Source organism: Molothrus ater, chromosome 23 (assembly GCF_012460135.2).
Source record: "Molothrus ater isolate BHLD 08-10-18 breed brown headed cowbird chromosome 23, BPBGC_Mater_1.1, whole genome shotgun sequence".
NCBI classification, from domain to species: Eukaryota; Metazoa; Chordata; class Aves; order Passeriformes; family Icteridae; genus Molothrus; species Molothrus ater.
The window spans coordinates 5,803,679-5,821,008 of record NC_050500.2 but is presented as its reverse complement, the minus strand read 5'-3'; the positions used below and the strand labels follow the sequence as shown (position 1 = coordinate 5,821,008).

At 48.2% G+C, this 17,330-nt stretch overlaps 1 protein-coding gene across 13 annotated transcripts in view; it reads right to left on the bottom strand.

Moving 5' to 3' along the window:
- EIF4G3 (eukaryotic translation initiation factor 4 gamma 3) overlaps positions 1-17,330 on the bottom strand; it is a 150,960-nt gene that overhangs the window by 31,649 nt on the left and 101,981 nt on the right. For 12 of the 13 annotated variants that reach the window (XM_036396108.2, XM_036396109.2, XM_036396111.2 and 9 more), the window contains 5 exons: positions 10,886-10,974; positions 9,066-9,315; positions 5,856-6,013; positions 4,354-4,479; positions 3,179-3,289 (listed from right to left, as the gene is read on the bottom strand). In XM_036396108.2, the coding sequence (XP_036252001.1) occupies positions 3,179-3,289; positions 4,354-4,479; positions 5,856-6,013; positions 9,066-9,315; positions 10,886-10,974 (734 nt within the window). The remainder of the gene's footprint in view (positions 1-3,178; positions 3,290-4,353; positions 4,480-5,855; positions 6,014-9,065; positions 9,316-10,885; positions 10,975-17,330) is intronic. The other variant, XM_036396112.2, reaches the window with a different exon arrangement.

Here is a 17,330-nt window from a genome sequence, read left to right as displayed (position 1 = left end):
GCCATTTTGAGATGGGAATTACGTAAAACACAGTGAAGGAGTATCACTGCAGCTCCTGCACTTGAAAAATATGGATCCTAACAGATGTGGGACAAACTCTGGGTTTGTCTCTGGGTGGTTTCACAGAAGAAAGGGAATCAGGGTGCTCTGGAGCTGCCTAAGCACCTCTGCAATCCTGTGTAATGTGATGCTCCTCCTGAACAGGCACAAAACCTGCCACAGCTGGGCAGTTTTTCACCACATGTACAAGTGGTAGGGCACAAGACACCCCCAAACCTCCTTTCCATCATCTGATTAAGGACTAAAGGTACCAGGTGCTATTGGGAGGTTGCTCTTCCCCCATGCTCTTTCACATTTCTGAACTCATTTATCACAAATGCCAACCTCAAGGTACAAATTAAAGCAGCAAAACTCCATTATCAAACCTGGTACTTCCCACAGCAGTAATTAATCTGCTCAGCAGCCACTCATGGAAGATGGGCAATTTCAAAGACTGCTTTGTTCAACAAATGGATTCAACGAGCATCAAAAAGGCCACTGCAGTTACTTGAAGAGCTTCAATGAATAGGAGGAAAGAGCTCTTGGCTGGTGCCTCTTATGTCATACATAAGCCACAAATCTGGATTTGTGGTTACTGAAAGGCAAAATTCTTCTTAAAGGCAGGAGGGAGTTGAACCACTTGCCTTTGACAAGGTAAATGTGTGCAAATGAGCAGGATCACCAGCAGTGCTGGAGCTCTGTTGGGGATAACAGCAGCAGAGGAAGATGTTGTCAGAGGACAATGACCTCACCCTGAGGAGTGACCTGCTCCCTGTGGTGCCTGGGAGAGGCCTCCAAGGGCCAGGGTGTCACTGGGCTCCCCTCAATTTACAAAGACCCCTGTTCACATCCCCTGCCGCACACAGAAATAGCCCAGCAGATTATTCAAACTGCATGGGGCACAAGCCCCATGAATGCTGTAATCACAGAATCATTTATCTTGGAAAAGATCTCCAAGATCATCAAGTCCAACCACTTGTAGCACAACCACACCAGCTGATCACTCCTGAGGAGTCAGCAGTGGAACAGGGAGCCTTCAGGAGTCCTGTGTGTCAGACACCTTCCTAAAGCAGACACTGATCCCTCCCTGTGTCCCCTCTCTGCTCCCACCCTGAGCCCTGAGTGGCACCAGGCTCAGCAAGGCCTGACAGCAGCTCTGCCTTCACACAGCACCTCTGGTGTTACACAGCTCTGCTGCCCAGGCTCTGACCACGCTGCCCACGGGGAGAGAAGAGACTTCCCTCCAGCTGGAAGACCAGACAAGGATGTCACAGAAACTGGCTGGGCACAGCTACGTGTGCCAGAGCTCAGCACACACCTCCTGCCCACAGACAGCTCTGTAATCAGAGCCAGGCTGCAGTGTGCCCTGAAACCCCAAACCTTTGAGCTCATCCCCCCCAGAACAGGGGCAAAGCCAAGGAGAGGTGATCTGCAGCCACCCCTTGTCCTGCCCAAGGAGGACCCCCAGACACAGCAGGCTGTGACACACGGGGACGCAGTCGCAGAGGCCGGCACTGCCTCGGGCACGGGTCCATGCAAATGTTCCTTTTCAGCAAACACCCACCCACCACTGAGGGAGGAGACTCCCTTGGCAAACTGAGGGATGCACAGAGCACCAGTGTGTCACCTGTCACCTCCTCACATCCAGCTGCCTTTGAGCCCAGATCTTTCAAGCATCAACACAACGACGACTTTCTTTGAGTCTGTGTGTTTTTAATATCTGTGAATAAACTCAGTTCAAACTGTGTGATTAGGTTTTCAATCAGTGAACAGAAGCATCTTTTGAAGATGTAATAACATAATAGATGGATCTAAATTTTAAGAGAAATGGTCTAGGGGTCTGGGGTTTTTGGCTCCAGATTTATACAGCAAGTTCAAGAGGTGCCTGAGCTCAGGCCTGGCTTCCTGTAAATAATGATGGTTCTGGAGCATGGGACAAGTACCAGGTGTTCCTGCATTAATCTGAATGATCTCTCTTCCAGAGGAAGACACGGGGAAGGAAAGCAGGAAGACAAAGGTACAAGACTCCTGCAGAGGAGCCAAAGACTCACAGCAGCATAGACTGGCCTGGTGCTCCCACTCAGGCCACAAGTCATGAAAATACTTTAGAAACCATTGAAGGAATTAAGGAAGTGCTTCTCCCTCTATAAGAGGCTCTGAATGCAGACAGTGAAATTGATCTTCGATGGTGGGAGGGGTTGTTCCTTCCAGGAACAAGAACCGAGGTGATTTCAGTTTCCATCACCTCTGAGGAAGGACGAAGCCAACGCAGCCTGTGCAGGGACAGACCCGTCTGCTCCAGCCCCACATCTCCGAGCATGCATCTCCTCACCTGCCACGCTCACCTAACCCTGCCTACACCAAAGAGCCTTCCCAGCTGGATCCTGTCCTGTGCACCTCCACCCCGCTGCCGTCCGACACAACACTGGTTAGTGGCAGAGACAGTCATAAAACACGGTCAAGCAAAAAGAGGGAAACAAAGACAAAAGCCAAAGAAGCGAAACAAAAGACTCTCAACGTGCCGGAAGCGGTTAGCGCTGAGCTGCTCCACGTTACTGGGGCAAGGAAGAGGCAGTGGATGGATGGTTGATGGCATGGCCTGTGCAGAGGTGGGATGGCTGGGGACAGGCAGCGCACACGCAGGGGTGGCCATGCTCACGAGAGGGGACATCTGGCATTGCTGGGCTCAGAACCCTCTGATCCTACAACCGCCGGCATCGAGGACAGGCTGGTTAAACCACGGCACCTTCCAGCCCTCCTCCAGAATAAGGCAAGGAGAGGCTCTGCTCTGCAAAGGCGCAAATGTAAGATGTATGTTACGTGCTGAATGCTCCAAATGAACGGGGTAAGCGGGACTTACCTTTTCTCCCCCTTTCCACAGGTCTGCAAAGTGCAGACCCTCGCGGATCCCGCTCGGGCCAACGTCCCAGCATGCCCTCAGCTGGTGATGTCCCACCCACCACTGAAGACTGCCTAGAGGGGTACAACGCAAGTCTTGTTTCGGTTTTTTTTAAACAAGGTTGCACCTTTTTGTAAAGTTTTCTGCCAGTCGTTCTTTATCAACGGTGGGTGTTGGGGAAAAAAGGCAACTCTACAAAAAGGTGCAAAGTCTGGGGGGAGAGGGGGGGATTTGGCTTACCCCTATCGGCAGGTTCCTCAATGGTGGGTGAGGCGAGACCAAGAGAGGGCATGATGGGGGCCCGCACCGAGCCAGGGAGGGCAATCCAGGGGTGCTCTGCACTTTGCAGGCCTGCGGAGAGACAAAGAGCGACAGCGGCGTTACCCGGGCGCCGCAGGGCTCGGGACACTCAGCGCTGACGGGAGAGGAGGGAGGCACCACAGGGCAGCCCAACGCGGCAAACGCCGGCGACCTTGCCGGGTTCTGTGGACCAGCTGGTGCTCCAAGAGAAACTGTGGCACCAGGCAACTCCAGGACACAGGGGTGCACCCTGGAACTGAGGCACCGGCCACGAGGCTGCTCCCAAAGCAGAACTATTACATTGACCCAAAACTGCTGGGTTTGACTCCTGGAAACCTGCACACTTGGAAGTTGGGGTGATTCAGGGAACTCTTCTGGAACCAGCAGATTTGAAAGCTCCACGATGGCTGTGTCGTTAGACACATCCAGATGGACACAGCAGAAGCTGCTCAACAGCTGAAAATCAGGGATTGCCCCTAACGGTGGCAGCGTCCTCCTTCAGTGGCACTGACGGGGCAGCGCGTGCTGGGGGCACCTGTGCCCCAGGAAAAGACATGGCAGAGGCATGAGTGAAGAATTCACAGGGGGATTTCAGAGGGTGGGCAAAGCCAGACACAGGGAGAAGAAGGGCAAATGAGAGAAAAGCAGCGGAAAAGTGGAAAAACAAGGAATGAAGTGACCAAAGCAACACGTGGAAGCACAGAGAAAGCAGGAACACACAGGTGCTGGCTGTATTTTGTTTGTTAGTAAAATCCCTTTGCCCTGTGGGTGTGTTTTGCAGCACAGCCCCCAGGCTGACGCGCCGACGCCGGGTCTGTTGTACGACGAACGCGCGACCGCGCACGCGACTGCCGGGTCCTGGTGTGGAAACGCTTCCACCTCTCACACAGGGAAACAGGAAAGAGATGAACCCTTCCCAAACAACAGCTCCCCATGACAAACATCCACAACCGTTCCCAATTCCCCCACATTTTGTCAGCCAAGCAAACATCACCCCTGCATTCACCCTGACCAAACCAAAACCACCGGCACATTGGAAGAGGCCCAAAAGTCTGAGGAAGGACCTAATCAATGTTAGGGCCAGCATTTAAATGAGCAAGTTGGGGTAAACTCACACTTCCAGACGCGTTTCTTCCCCCGGGGGCTTGCCTCCCAAAGTCAGCAAAGGCTGGCGTGAAGTCGGGGCCTCGTGGCAGGATCCGGGGGTCCAGGGTCCTCAGCGGCAGCTTGGGCTGACTGACCTGTGCCGAGAGCAGAGCACACAGACAGGGAAGGCTCAGCCCATGCAATCTACACACAGCATCTGCTCATGCAGGACAGTCATTTTTAACAGCCAAATTAAAGCTTTTAACAAACCGCTCAAGTTTTAGGCATCCACACTCGTGATAAAAATAAGTGTTTAATTTAAAATATATCTTTAGGAGACTATTGAAGAAATAGGTGGAGCTCAGAAATACTACAAGGATTACGGAGGATAAAATCATAGTAACACTGGCCTGTCTTGGTTCAGGAGCATGAAACTGCCACCTTCCCTCAAAGCAATGGCTTTTGTGCCAACATGAGGGATGGGCAACTGAGCCCAGGAAGCTCAAACACAGAACAGTGAGAAACAATCATGGGAAAGTAGAAGGTAGATGAAATAATTCTGGCAATAAAGCTGCATTTTACAATTTGCCTGGGTATGAAACTCAGAGCGGAAATGTTTCTGCACACCCACGTCCCTGAGTCTCAAGAGTGAGGCTGTCGTGGCTCCATCAAAGCCAAGGAACTCTCCAGCTCTCAGTGAGAGCACAACGAGGCCTCAGTGTCAGCACTCAGAAATCCCAAGTGTTTCACTAAGCCCACACCTCCAGCAATCAGCTCTGAGATGAGGCTGGAGAGAAATCCCAAAACTGCCCAAGAATGGAGTTCTTAAAGATCTTTTAGTAGATCAGCTATAAATAGTGAAGAAACTGCTTCAGATCAAAAACCAGTTTGCCCAAAAGCTTCTCTCTGCTTTTTAAGTGATCTAATAGATCAATTAATTGATCTAATAGAAGCCACTGCCTCTCCATCCAGCCTTGCTTGGATCCTCAGCTCTTCATGGCTGGGTAATTTTAAATTTTAATAACATCCTAGTATAACTTAATCTAGATAAAGACTATCAAAAACGCTTCAGTTTTTAATCATCTGTACACACTCATCAGGCACCAACACCTCTATTTGTAGCATTTTGTGATGAGACCAACTATTCCTACTTTCCACGAAAACCTGGCATGGAAATGGATCAGGAATGAGGCACTATGGATGTTTATTTATTTCAAAACCCTACCCATACCTGTGTTGCTATAGGACACAAAAGAACACAAGTTCACTACTGTTCTCAAGGCGAAGGAAAAAAGGGACAGTTTATTTTCTGACTCTAACATTTATAGTTTTCCAAAAGTGACAGTGGATTGGAGGATGACAGTGGCACCTCTTCAATGCCACTGGTCAAACCAACAGCCTATCAACTCTCTCTTCCTCCATAAAGGAATGCAAAACAATGAGTTATTTACAGCAAGTGTGTGAGAAAGTTCACTACAAGAATGTCAATATCAGCAGGTATAGAAAATCTTAAAAAACCAGGGTGACATACCTGTTTTATGGGCTCTCCTCTCACCTTGTCGAGCACCACGTCGCTGATGGGAGGCAGCCCCTCGGGCTTCTGGATGCAGGCAGGCATGAACTGGATGTCCAGCAGGAACTCCCGGTCGTATTGCTTCTTCCCCTCTGGGTCCAGGGGCTTCCACTGCTCTATAGGGAGAGAAATCCCTGAGAGTCACAGGAAACAAACCCCCTGCTCACCCAGATGTGGTCCTGGTAAATCCAAAGGGATGAGGCTGCTGCACCAGCCTGGGACATTTCAATTTAATTTGATTTTGAAGGGAGAGAGGAGGGCAACATTAAAGGGATGTGAACAACAGGGAGTGTAGAGCCAGGTCCAACCACACCCAGATCTGGGCACTAATTCCAGTTCTAACCCATGTATGTAACTTTGACTTCTGCTCTCTTGTGGGATATGGTAGAATGGGGACAATTCCCTGTTTCTGGGTGAAAATGCAGAAGTTAAAGGGGTTTGTCTGGTGTAAAAGGAAGTCATAAACATGAAGTCAAGGAGAGCAGAGCATGGAACAAAAACACCCTCTGAAAATGGGAAACCATGAAACCATGAAATGTGAACAACCCATGCTGGAGATAACAAGCAGAAACAGGAGAAGCCACAACCACAGACCATGATCTGGGAATTACAACTTTCCACCTGTTTTATATGGGGCTTTTTGGGTGTGGAGGACCCTGCCTGGTGCAAATCACAGCATAAACCTCCAGCCACTTTAGCACAAGGAAAGTCAGTCTCTGGTGGCTTGGAGATGGGATTTTCAGCAGTGGCCACACAGTTTGTTTGAAATTAGGGAAGAAAACATGTTTTATCTGAAGGAAAACATCTGTATGAGATGCTGCCTTTGGATCTCCCTCATGCCAGACTGCATTACTCAGCATGCATCAGCCCTTCAGGTATTTATTATTCCTTTATTTCACTCCCTGAGCCCTGGCTTTGGATCTCTGGGATCTCACCACCTGCACAGGCCACAAGCAGGGACTTCCTGCAACGATGGGTTTTAATAACTGGGAATGAAAATACACAGAAGTGAGTGCAAACTTTAGCTCTTTGTGCAGTTTTATTTCTGCAGAGCTTCAGGATACAGGGGTGCAGAAATGGTTTGGCTGGATCCTGGCTGGAATTCCTGGCCAGCCCACTGTACCTGTCATTTACCATGGAAAAGCTCCAACACAACAAGAAGCAGTTTAGGTGTGGTTTCCTTCTCCTGGAAAGCTCTCAATGAGCTGTTTTAATGTGAAGAGCAGCTGGGCAGCATCACAGGAAGGATCCCCCATGCAGGAAGAGACAGGGATCAAACACACAACTCCTCCAAAGGCAGAAATTCCCCTTTCTCAGAAGGGCAGAGCTGAAATCGAGGACTGCTGCACAAGTCTGATGTATGCTGCTTTTCCAGGGACCCATCCAACCCTTCCAGCTGAGTGAAAGGACACGTGGACACAACTGGGATTGTTCTGACTGCATCAGCTGATGAATTATGCATTAACTTCAGGAAGTGGCCAGTGAACTGCTCAGGTACCCTGAGTGTGATGAGCTATCAAGAGGCCTCTGTGTTTTCCCCTCACAATTTGACTGTGCTGAATGAATAAAACCAAAGCAATTGAGGTCTTTGTCAGAACAAAGTGCTGCACAAATAACCACTGCACTGGAGTCCTTTAATGGTGGTGCTCCTTGTCCACCAGGTTCTCCAGGTCCTTCCTATTATTATTATTATTATTATTATTAGTAGTAGTAGTAGTAGTAGTAGTAGTAGTAGTAGTAGTAGTAGTAGTAGTATCTTTAATTTCCGGGCTCCTAAAAAAATGACTACTTTATTTGGAGGGAGTTTCACTTGAGTTAAGAAATTGCTTAAAAATTAGGAGCAACTGAGAAGTTGGTCTCAAGTTCTCTTTAAATGAGGTGGATTAATTGAGGTTCAGGTCTATAAATTACAAAATCTTCATAAATAACCAAAAGGTTAGGTCTTCATAAATAACAAAAATGCTCTATAGATATCCTATACCCTAATCAATAATCAATGGGACTGAGCTGGGCAGTGCCTGGATCCAAAACCACAAACTTTTCCTTACTTTTGTAGAAATCCAAAGATCCATGCAATTGTTTAGCCAGGAAATTAAATCTTTATGAACACACACATTTGTATTTAGGACCCAATGAGCACTTTCATTTCTTATTTAACCACCTCTTATTTCAGAAGTATATTGGTTTATGTGAAATTTCTTGGATGCTTTCCAGCTGTCAATCACACAGGAATCAACTCTCTGTCATTTCCACAGTGCTGTAGCCAGCATCCAAATGCACAAAAATTTCAAGGAATTCGTGATTTTCTCTTCTCTTGACCATGACCAGCAAGACAAAAACCATTTTCCCCTTGTCCTAGGGTGATGTTCTGATGCTTGTATCCCCATTCCTGTGTTCTGTTCATGCTGGATATCATGGTCTGTGCCTTCAAGTCTGGCTCTGAAGAGTCAATGTTTTGGTTTGGTTTTGCTATCAGCTGCTCCCCCACGGCTGGTGGGACACACAGACAGGGCAGTGCATGGGTGCTGCTTTTGCTTTTTGCTCTGCTCTTGCTCCTGCTTTGCTCTTGCTTTTTGCTTCTGCTCATTAGTTAGTTTAGCTAAGCAATCTGAATTTTCCCTGGACTGTTTTTCCTTTCCCTTTTTTGGACCTACTCGAACCTGCTCCAGACTGGGACCTGGGAACACCGAGAGTTTGCACCTTGTGGCTGCAGCAGCTGCCCCAGCACAGGCGGGACTGAGAACAGAGCGACCACCCCCAGGAGAGACTTTCTGAAGTTGTCATCTTTTTTCAGAGTGGTGAAAGAGTGGTGTCATCTGGTATTGTTCATTTTGTGTGCTGGGGGATATTTTGCCTGTTAAATAAACAGGTTCTTTCCACTTCTCTCCCAGGAATCCTTCCTGACCTGATTGGGGCAAGGGGCTGTGTGGGTTTGCTTTGTGGAGGGGCCCCCTTTTGGAGGCTTTTTCCCATATTTGCCCTAAACCAGGACACCCTTTTGTCCCCCACAAGATCTCTCAGGGCCTGCTGGGTTGCAGATCTCAGCAGAACTGACACAGTGCACACCAAATCCCCTTCCAGCCCCATGGGAGCACCCACAGGGACGGCACTGGGGGTGGCAGCAGCCCTCACAGGGGGAGGCAGAGAAGCAGAGGGAGCAGGACCTACCTGGTTTGTACTGGTACAGGGGCCCCTCCCCGGAGGCCTCGGTGCAGCCGGAGGTGCTGTCGGTGCCCTCGCCCTCCGAGACGCTCTCGGCTCCGTTCCGCACCGGCTCCGCCTCCTGCTCCCCGTTCTCCTCCACAGCTTTCACTGCTTTGAGCTCTGGGGGTTCCCTCTCTGCCTCAAGCCCATGGCTCGTTTTCTCCTGGTCGGATTCAAGTACTTTGTCCCCTGAAGGTTCCTCTTCCTCCTTCGGCTGGAGCACGGATGGAAGGAGAGGTTTTGTTAGAAACACCCTGACAAATTCAGTGCACGTGGAACGGCTCTTCATGGATTCACATGGCATTTTTGGGAGCAGCAGGAATACAAATGCATCTTACACAGGGATATGGAACAGCACACTGAGCCACTGGGTGATTTATCAGCTCATTCCCATGGATAACCCACTGATAATTAATGGTGCAACTGGAGAGACTCAGCATTGCCCATGAAATCCCCATGGGATTGGACTGAGGGAACTGTTAAGCCATGAGCAATCCCAGCCTGGAAACACAACTCTGCTTTCCTCTTCTCCTACCAGCCATGAGAAAGGGGTGGTAAAGGGCTCGTGGTGCTTGTTTTGGGGGATTCTTCCTTTAAATGCCTGCTGCCAACTGGAGCAGATGCCACTAAGGAAGGCAGTGTGAGATGCAGCCACAATGCCAGCATCTCAGTTTCAGGGAAAAGCATTAATAGTATCCCTGGCTGTTAATTTTAGAGCTCTCCAAGGACACAGCCTGATTGTGCATTCAGACGAGGAGGCGTCGGAATCGCTTCTCCCGGGAGAAATCCCAGCCCCTCTCAGCACTGAACAAAGGAGAAACTTCACTGAGGATGCTCTGGAGGAGGCTCCTGATCCTGTGCCTCCCTACCTGACTGCACCACATCCTAGAACGTTTCTTGCAGATGTTTCAAGGGAATTCTCTGAAGAATTCCCCAGTGGAACTGCCGGGTGCTGCAGGAGACACTGACTCCTCCAGGGGAGGATGAGGAAGGTGTGGAGGATGAAGCTGCTGCTGCAGCCCCTTTGCTCTCCTGCTCTGCACCACATCTGGCCAACCTCAGCTTTCATCCACACACTGGGCAGCCTGAACTTCCACATTTTTACTCTCTTGCTCCTTTTCTGATTGATTCTAACCCCATACTGACCCAGGATATTAAGCACAGCCCCCTGCTGCAATATCCCTACCAGAACAGCAGCAAGGGAGGTTTCTTTACTCATCTAATCACTCTAGAGGTGGTTTTGCCTGAAAACTTCAGCATTTTCCCTTGTCAGCTTCTCCATCAGTTGGTCATCAGGAAAACTATCCTTGGCCATGATATCCCTGTGCAGAATACCCTGCCAAATGTCAGGATGGTGACCTGGGACCAAAATGGGGCAGTGCTGAGGGATCCAAACCCACTTTTCCCTCACCCTTCACTGAAAGGGGTTCCTCAGTGCTGGGAGGCTGCTGGAAGTTTAGTGGAACCTTTTAGTGGAAGGTGTTCCTTGCCATGGCAGGGGTTGGAATGAGAGGAGTCTTTAAGGGCCCTTCCAACCCAAACCAGTCTGTGATTCCATGACTGTATTAGTCATTAAAATAGGCAAACCCAACAAAAACTGAAGAGTTTAAAAGGGAGCAGTCTGACACCTGTTACCTAAAGGATGCTGAGGAATATCAGAATTCCTCCCCAAAACTGCCCTGAATCCTGTGAGACAATGAGGAAGAAGTGTCTCTAAAGTATAATTTCCAGAGAGGAACAACACCTTTAAATTTGGGTAGAGCAGGACTTTGGCTCCCTCTCACCTCTGTTTCTGCCTCTGTCACCTCCTCAGCGCCTTGGGTTCGCTCTTTTGGTTTCTTCCAGGTCTTTGGTGCAGTTACAGCGGTTTGGGCTGCAATGGAAACGTGCATCTGTTACAGCCCTGAGTGACACGGGGCTGATGGGGCAGGGGAGGATGAGCTTCCCTCTCAGGGGCTGCTCTGAGGCACAGGACAACAAAGCAGCTCAGCCCTGTGGAGGATTCAGCTTGATTCAACCACTTTGGCTTTCAATGCAGCAATAACAATCATTAGAATGGCATGAAAACACAGGAATTATTCTACAAGTGGTTCATTCAAGCTCCAAATGGCACTTGGGGTAGCAAGGAGGTCACTGCCAACAGGACAAGGATCATGCAGGGAAAAAAACCTCCAGGAAGCCAAGATTTTGGAAAGACCAGGTGCTGGCTGGGAGAGAAGGTTGTTCTCAACATATTTTTCTCAAGAATTATTATCATTATAATATTAACCATAAGCAAGCCCAAATTTCCAGTATCTCATCCAAAAGGAAAACTCCTTCAATCCTGCAGCACTGCTCTGAGCTGGATTTATATTTCAATTTAAAAGCAGGTTGTAACTCCAGCATTAATGATCTCCCTGGCCAACTGAGTCAAAGGAAACACCACAGAGTATTCCCAAGCTCAGCACTGATTCACTCCAATCGTGTTTTCTCCCTAAAGGGTAGAAGAAACCACACAATATATTAAGAGGAGACAAACCCATTAATCTAATCTGCTCCTAATTTGTGGCAAATGCTCCCAGCTTCAATTCGGATCCCAGGCACACATGCCCAGTTAACAGAGTGTAAATGGGATTGATTTTGTGACTGAAGATTACTGCAAACAGATTTCCAGCTCTGGCTTTTGGTTTCCAGCAGATATGTGGAAAAACCCAGAGTGCACTTCCTTTATCACAATAAACCAGAATTTTGAAAGGTTCTTCACCATAAATTAGGAGAGTCAGTAACAGCCAGCTCTGTTCCTGAGGGCGTGGAGCAAATGGGATTTGCTGCATTCCCCTGCCCCAAAGAATACACAGGAGTTTCTGTGGCTTCTCCAGGGTGTTTCCCTGTTTGGAGGGTGACCATGAACCTGCAGATTCCCAGGGGAATCTCCACATCCTGGCCTCACCCAAAGAGCAACAGGAGCTACCAGTGCTGATGGAAGAGTTTTACCTTCAGGCTGAACACCCCAAAAGCAAAGTCATTTAGAAAAAGAAAGTCTTATTTAAGTATTGAAACATCATCTCCTTCTTCACAGAACCAACAGCTGGAAAAATCACCCAGATCTCCCAAGCTCCAGGTCCTGCCCATCCCATCCATTGTGTCTCCCTATGGAGAGGCTCTAAGGGCAAGGCAGAGCCCCAGCACGAATCCTGAATTTCCTGGGGCTCAAAGGAGGGGAGAGGAAGGGCCAAGCAGGCCCAGACTGCAACACAGCTTTGTCTCCCCCAGCAGGGATCAGCCTTTACTGCTGCTCCAGGCAGCTCCCTTGGCAGAACAGCCCAGTTACCAAGGCTGGGGATGATCAGTGTCCATGCACGTGGTAATTTCTGGAATTCAGCAAAGCTCAGATCTAAGACAGGCTTCCCCAGTTCCCTCCATCACAAAATCTGCTAAAAATTCAGTGAAAGCTGAGCCCTTTTCCAAGGGCTGTTTCCAGCCTTGTTTGCTGATGTCACTCGCACGCTCCCAGGGGTTTCTCCAAGAAGGGATTAGGCCTGCAAAGCAACAGCCTCAATTTTGCCACAGCCAAGTAATTTAACTGATCAATCCCAAAGTTTTTCATCTGTCAGAATTCCACTGCCCTCAAACTCAAACCATGGAAACCATCCACGGTGTAAAATAACATTTCATTTTTAACCACACAGAATTAAACTCCGGGGTCACGGATTTAGGGCTGGCAAAGGTCCGGGGTGTTTCCTTCCTCAGCTGTCAGGATGTGAACATTACTGCTGCTCAAGTATACATTTTTTCCACCTTTTTTTGGCAAAAGTCAGCTCAGTAGAGGCTGCAATACTGCCAAGCCTCCTGAATGAGTCTTGCCTTAAATCCCATGACTTCCATCAGCCCGGGGGTTCCAGCCCCCATCCGTGTGTGGAGCTGCCTGGGGTGGATCTCCAGAGATCTCTGGAGACACTGCTCAGTCTTCTCCCCTCTTAAAATAGCAGACACCAGATTTCTTTTGTTTTTGTTTTTTCTGTCAAGTTCACATTTCTGCTGCAGGAGCTCAAAGGAGAATTTGCACTGATGTGAGTTTGGGTGCCAACCTCCCCAAACCCCAGATCCAACAGGACAATGGTGCTCTTCATCTGAAGATGGAGTTTCATCTGGGAGGCTGTAGGGAAATACAAAGTAATGTGTCCAGTTTGGCTCTTGGAAAGGGACAGCTCCAGACACTTCTGGTCTTCTTTTCCATTCTCCTGTCCCCAAGCTGAGCAACTTCATGTCCTCTCCAATACTTTAACTCCTGCCCAAATGCAGGTTCATTTTTGCCACTGTTCACACTCCCAGACCTTGTTTTCAGCTCATTTCATTCCTTTGAAGAAGGGACACCAGAAAGCCAACCAACACTCTGAGCTCTTATCCCAGCTTCCAAAGCCAAGGGAGATAACAGGAGTGACAACACAGATTTACTTTAGGACTGGAAGGAGCAGCAAACCCTTAATTCCAGACTACCCAGGACACCACTGCCAGCCCTGCAGGGATCTGCTCAGCAGGCCCAACGCTCCCTCAGCCATTCCTCCAGCTGTGTCACGTTCCCAGTGGAACATCCTCCCACAGATTCACCCACCCACGAGCTCACACCCATCCAGCGGGGCACGAGGCCTCTCCCCTCTGATGTGGTGCCAACTGTGAAGCCTAAATTAATACCAGCTCTTGCATTTTTATTTTATTATCCAACATGCCATGAAAGACCAAAGCAAAGATTCACCATCGCCTTCCAGCCCATGGAAAAGAAAATATATTCCAGTGGTTCTGGCAGCAAATCAAGAAAAAGGCGACACCTGATTTATGTTTCTGCCTCTCCAGGTTTCGGTGCTGGAGAAATTTCTCCAAGGTATTTCCAATTACAGCCCAAGCTGCTCGTTACAGACTCCTCAGCTCAGAAACTCCAGGGCTTGCCACAGCTGGGCTACTTAAAACAGAAATATGTCTCATAAACGAGCTCTGCAAGAAGCAGCCCTTTGAATTCCTTGTGTATTAAGCTCTTTCAGCTTCTTGTGTCCCAGGGAGCTCTGTCTGGGACACACATCAGTCTCTTGTTTTCCTCTTTGCTTCTTTTAATAGCCATGATAGAATGGCGACATCAAAGGCCCTCAGGTCTCTGGTAGCACCTTCTGCAGAAATTCCACTCCACCAACGACATTTCTCCTGTTTTGTTGCCTGGAAAGTGCTGGTCCCTCACTGTAGCTATGGAAATCCCAGAATTTAATAAAAAGCAACAGTTGTTGATGACTTTTAGCCAGGGTGATGTTTTTAGTGCAGATTGGAGCTCCCAGGTCCTCTCTTGATAAGCTATTTTTCTCCTTGCAGAGCAGATGAGTAGGAATTAATTACTGTAAAAAGCATGTGCTCCTACCCCTTGCAGATAACAGCTCTGCCTGCCCTAAAAACTTCAGGCAAAAATTCCTGAGGAGGCAGGAACACAACCTGTGCCCTGGGAATGGGGGAATGTGTTCCCTTTGGATGCTCAGAGCAGGAACAGGGCCAGCAGCAAGGAACCAGCCCTGGGTACAACACCCTGCCCTGCTCAGTGCTTTAGTGCTCTGGAAACCACCAAATCTTCCCCTTTTCATCAGGACACACAGGCAGTGATGCTGATGAGCAGGGAATGATGATCCAGTCACTCACAGACAGAGACAGAACCACCAAAGCTGCCAACTTTGCTGTGAGGGTGCTCAGAGCAGGCAGAATTCAGTGTAAAATAGCAGACACCAGATTTCTTTTGTTTTTGTTTTTTCTGTCAAGTTCACATTTCTGCTGCAGGAGCTCAAAGGAGAATTTGCACTGATGTGAGTTTGGGTGCCAACCTCCCCAAACCCCAGATCCAACAGGACAATGGTGCTCTTCATCTGAAGATGGAGTTTCATCTGGGAGGCTGTAGGGAAATACAAAGTAATGTGTCCAGTTTGGCTCTTGGAAAGGGACAGCTCCAGACACTTCTGGTCTTCTTTTCCATTCTCCTGTCCCCAAGCTGAGCAACTTCATGTCCTCTCCAATACTTTAAGTCCTGCCCAAATGCAGGTTCATTTTTGCCACTGTTCACACTCCCAGACCTTGTTTTCAGCTCATTTCATTCCTTTGAAGAAGGGACACCAGAAAGCCAACCAACACTGAGCTCTTATCCCAACTTCCAAAGCCAAGGGAGGTAACAGGAGTGACAACACAGATTTACTTTAGGACTGGAAGGAGCAGCAAACCCTTAATTCCAGACTACCCAGGACACCACTGCCAGTGCTCCAGCAGAATCCCCTGACCTTGGAAATGTGGTAGAGACCCCGATGCCAGTGGAAAAGGAGGAACAGAGGCTCCCCTGGATCCCCCCAGGATTAACTCAGCTCCAGCCTCTCCCTGCCAACACTGCCAAAGTCCTTTTGTGGAGCTGTAAAGAAAGAACTGCTGCAGCACAAAGATGTTTAAGGGTCTGAATGTATTTTCTTTCTTGCCACAGAGCTTGACAGAGCAAAAAAATCCAAGTCTGGTTTCCCTGACTGTTGGACAGAAGCTGTGTCCTGTAAAACTCTGCAGGAACAGGCCAAGCCCTTTGCTCATCCCCAAAAAGCTGCCACCTCCAGGGCAAAATATGGGATCCACCCAGGAGCCTTGGCAGTGCTGCCCCAGCAGCTCAGGGAGGAGGGGATGAAGGTCTCATTCCCCAAATCAGGCAGGCCAGGTCATAGCTATGAAAAGGAGAGGCAGGAGGAGCTGCTGCAGGATGAGATTATCCTGAGAGGTCTCAGCACTGTCCCAGCCAGCCCAGCTCAGCTCCCTTTAAAGGGAAAGCAGGGGCATGATTTGTGGCCAAGCTGCTCTGCAATAAAAACAGCATTCTGCTGAAAACCCCAAAGAAATATTGCTCAAAGTCACAGAGCTCACAGCTACCAGCATGTGCTCGAGAAGTTTCCCTTATCCCAGGTCTAATCCTAACTCCAGAGATCATAAAAAAATCTCTCAGCCTTTAGTCCAAGAAAAACACAACAATATAACCCTTTCTCCTTGCTCCTGAGGGTCAGCAGCTGGATTTGCCAATGTATATGGCAGACATGCTGTTCCTTGTTCCTGAATTAGCAGGCAGCCTCAGATGATGTTATTTCAATCTCTCTTCCTCTCTCCAAGAAAGAACTGGAAAATTATTGCTGAAAAGAAGGCTGGCAGAGAAATGCAATAGTTCAGGATCATTAAATCAGGGGTAGAGCACAAAGAACCACTTGGAAAGCTTTGTGCTTTCTTTGAAGCCCTGGGCTTTTAATAGAAATCTGAGTTTCAAGTCATCTTTTACATGACTTGAGAACTCCTTGTTTCCATGTTGCCAAAGCCAATGGCTTGGCTAATGTGTGCTCTGGAGCATAATGACATTACAGCATTAAAATTAATCTTCTGCATAATTAAAAGCCCAAACACTGTAAGTTAATTTTTTTTTAATTTAAACTACAGGCCATTACAAAGCCAGCAATAACACTACAAGCTGGAACCTGCCTGTGCAAAACCTTATTTACAGAGTCCCATTTCTCCTCTCCTTTTTAAGGAAATTAATTTGGGTTATGAAGTATCTCGGATTGAAAGAACAACAAGTGCCACAATAGTGAAATGACCCGAGTGAAATAAAAATAGAAGAAGATGAACAGGAAAAAATCCTCATGGTTGGTGTAGTAAAGGGATCTTTCTTCTCATCTGTAGATACTGGATTTTGAAATCAGCACATTGAGCATCACACAAACATGGAACAGGGCCAACCTCAGCCTTTCAGTGCATTTAAGAGCAGAGCCTGAGATTTCTGAGCCTATTTCTCATCTATCAAAGAAAGAACCAAAAACACCCTAAACGAAATGTTACTTTAAAAAAATGGAACCAACATGATCCAAATGACAACTGACTGTTTGTCCTCTTTGTCCAGGCTTCACCAAGTTCCAAAGATTTGAAATAACTGCAGAACAGGATGTAGAAAATGTGACACATGAAATGCTTTAACACTGCTTGGTGTGAAGAACAGCCCCCATTACACCCCTCCAGCAGCAAATACAAGGAATTGATCATTTCACTTCTTTTCCACAATGTGATCTCCAGGAAGTCCTGCAAAAAAAGCCATTTTCTATAGGAAACACAGAGTGTTAAAACCACAGTGCCAAACCAGAGATGTGGCAGGGCTGAAACCAAAGGCAGGCAACAACACTGGAGAAACAAGCTGGATTCTAAAAGGCAGTTGCAGAA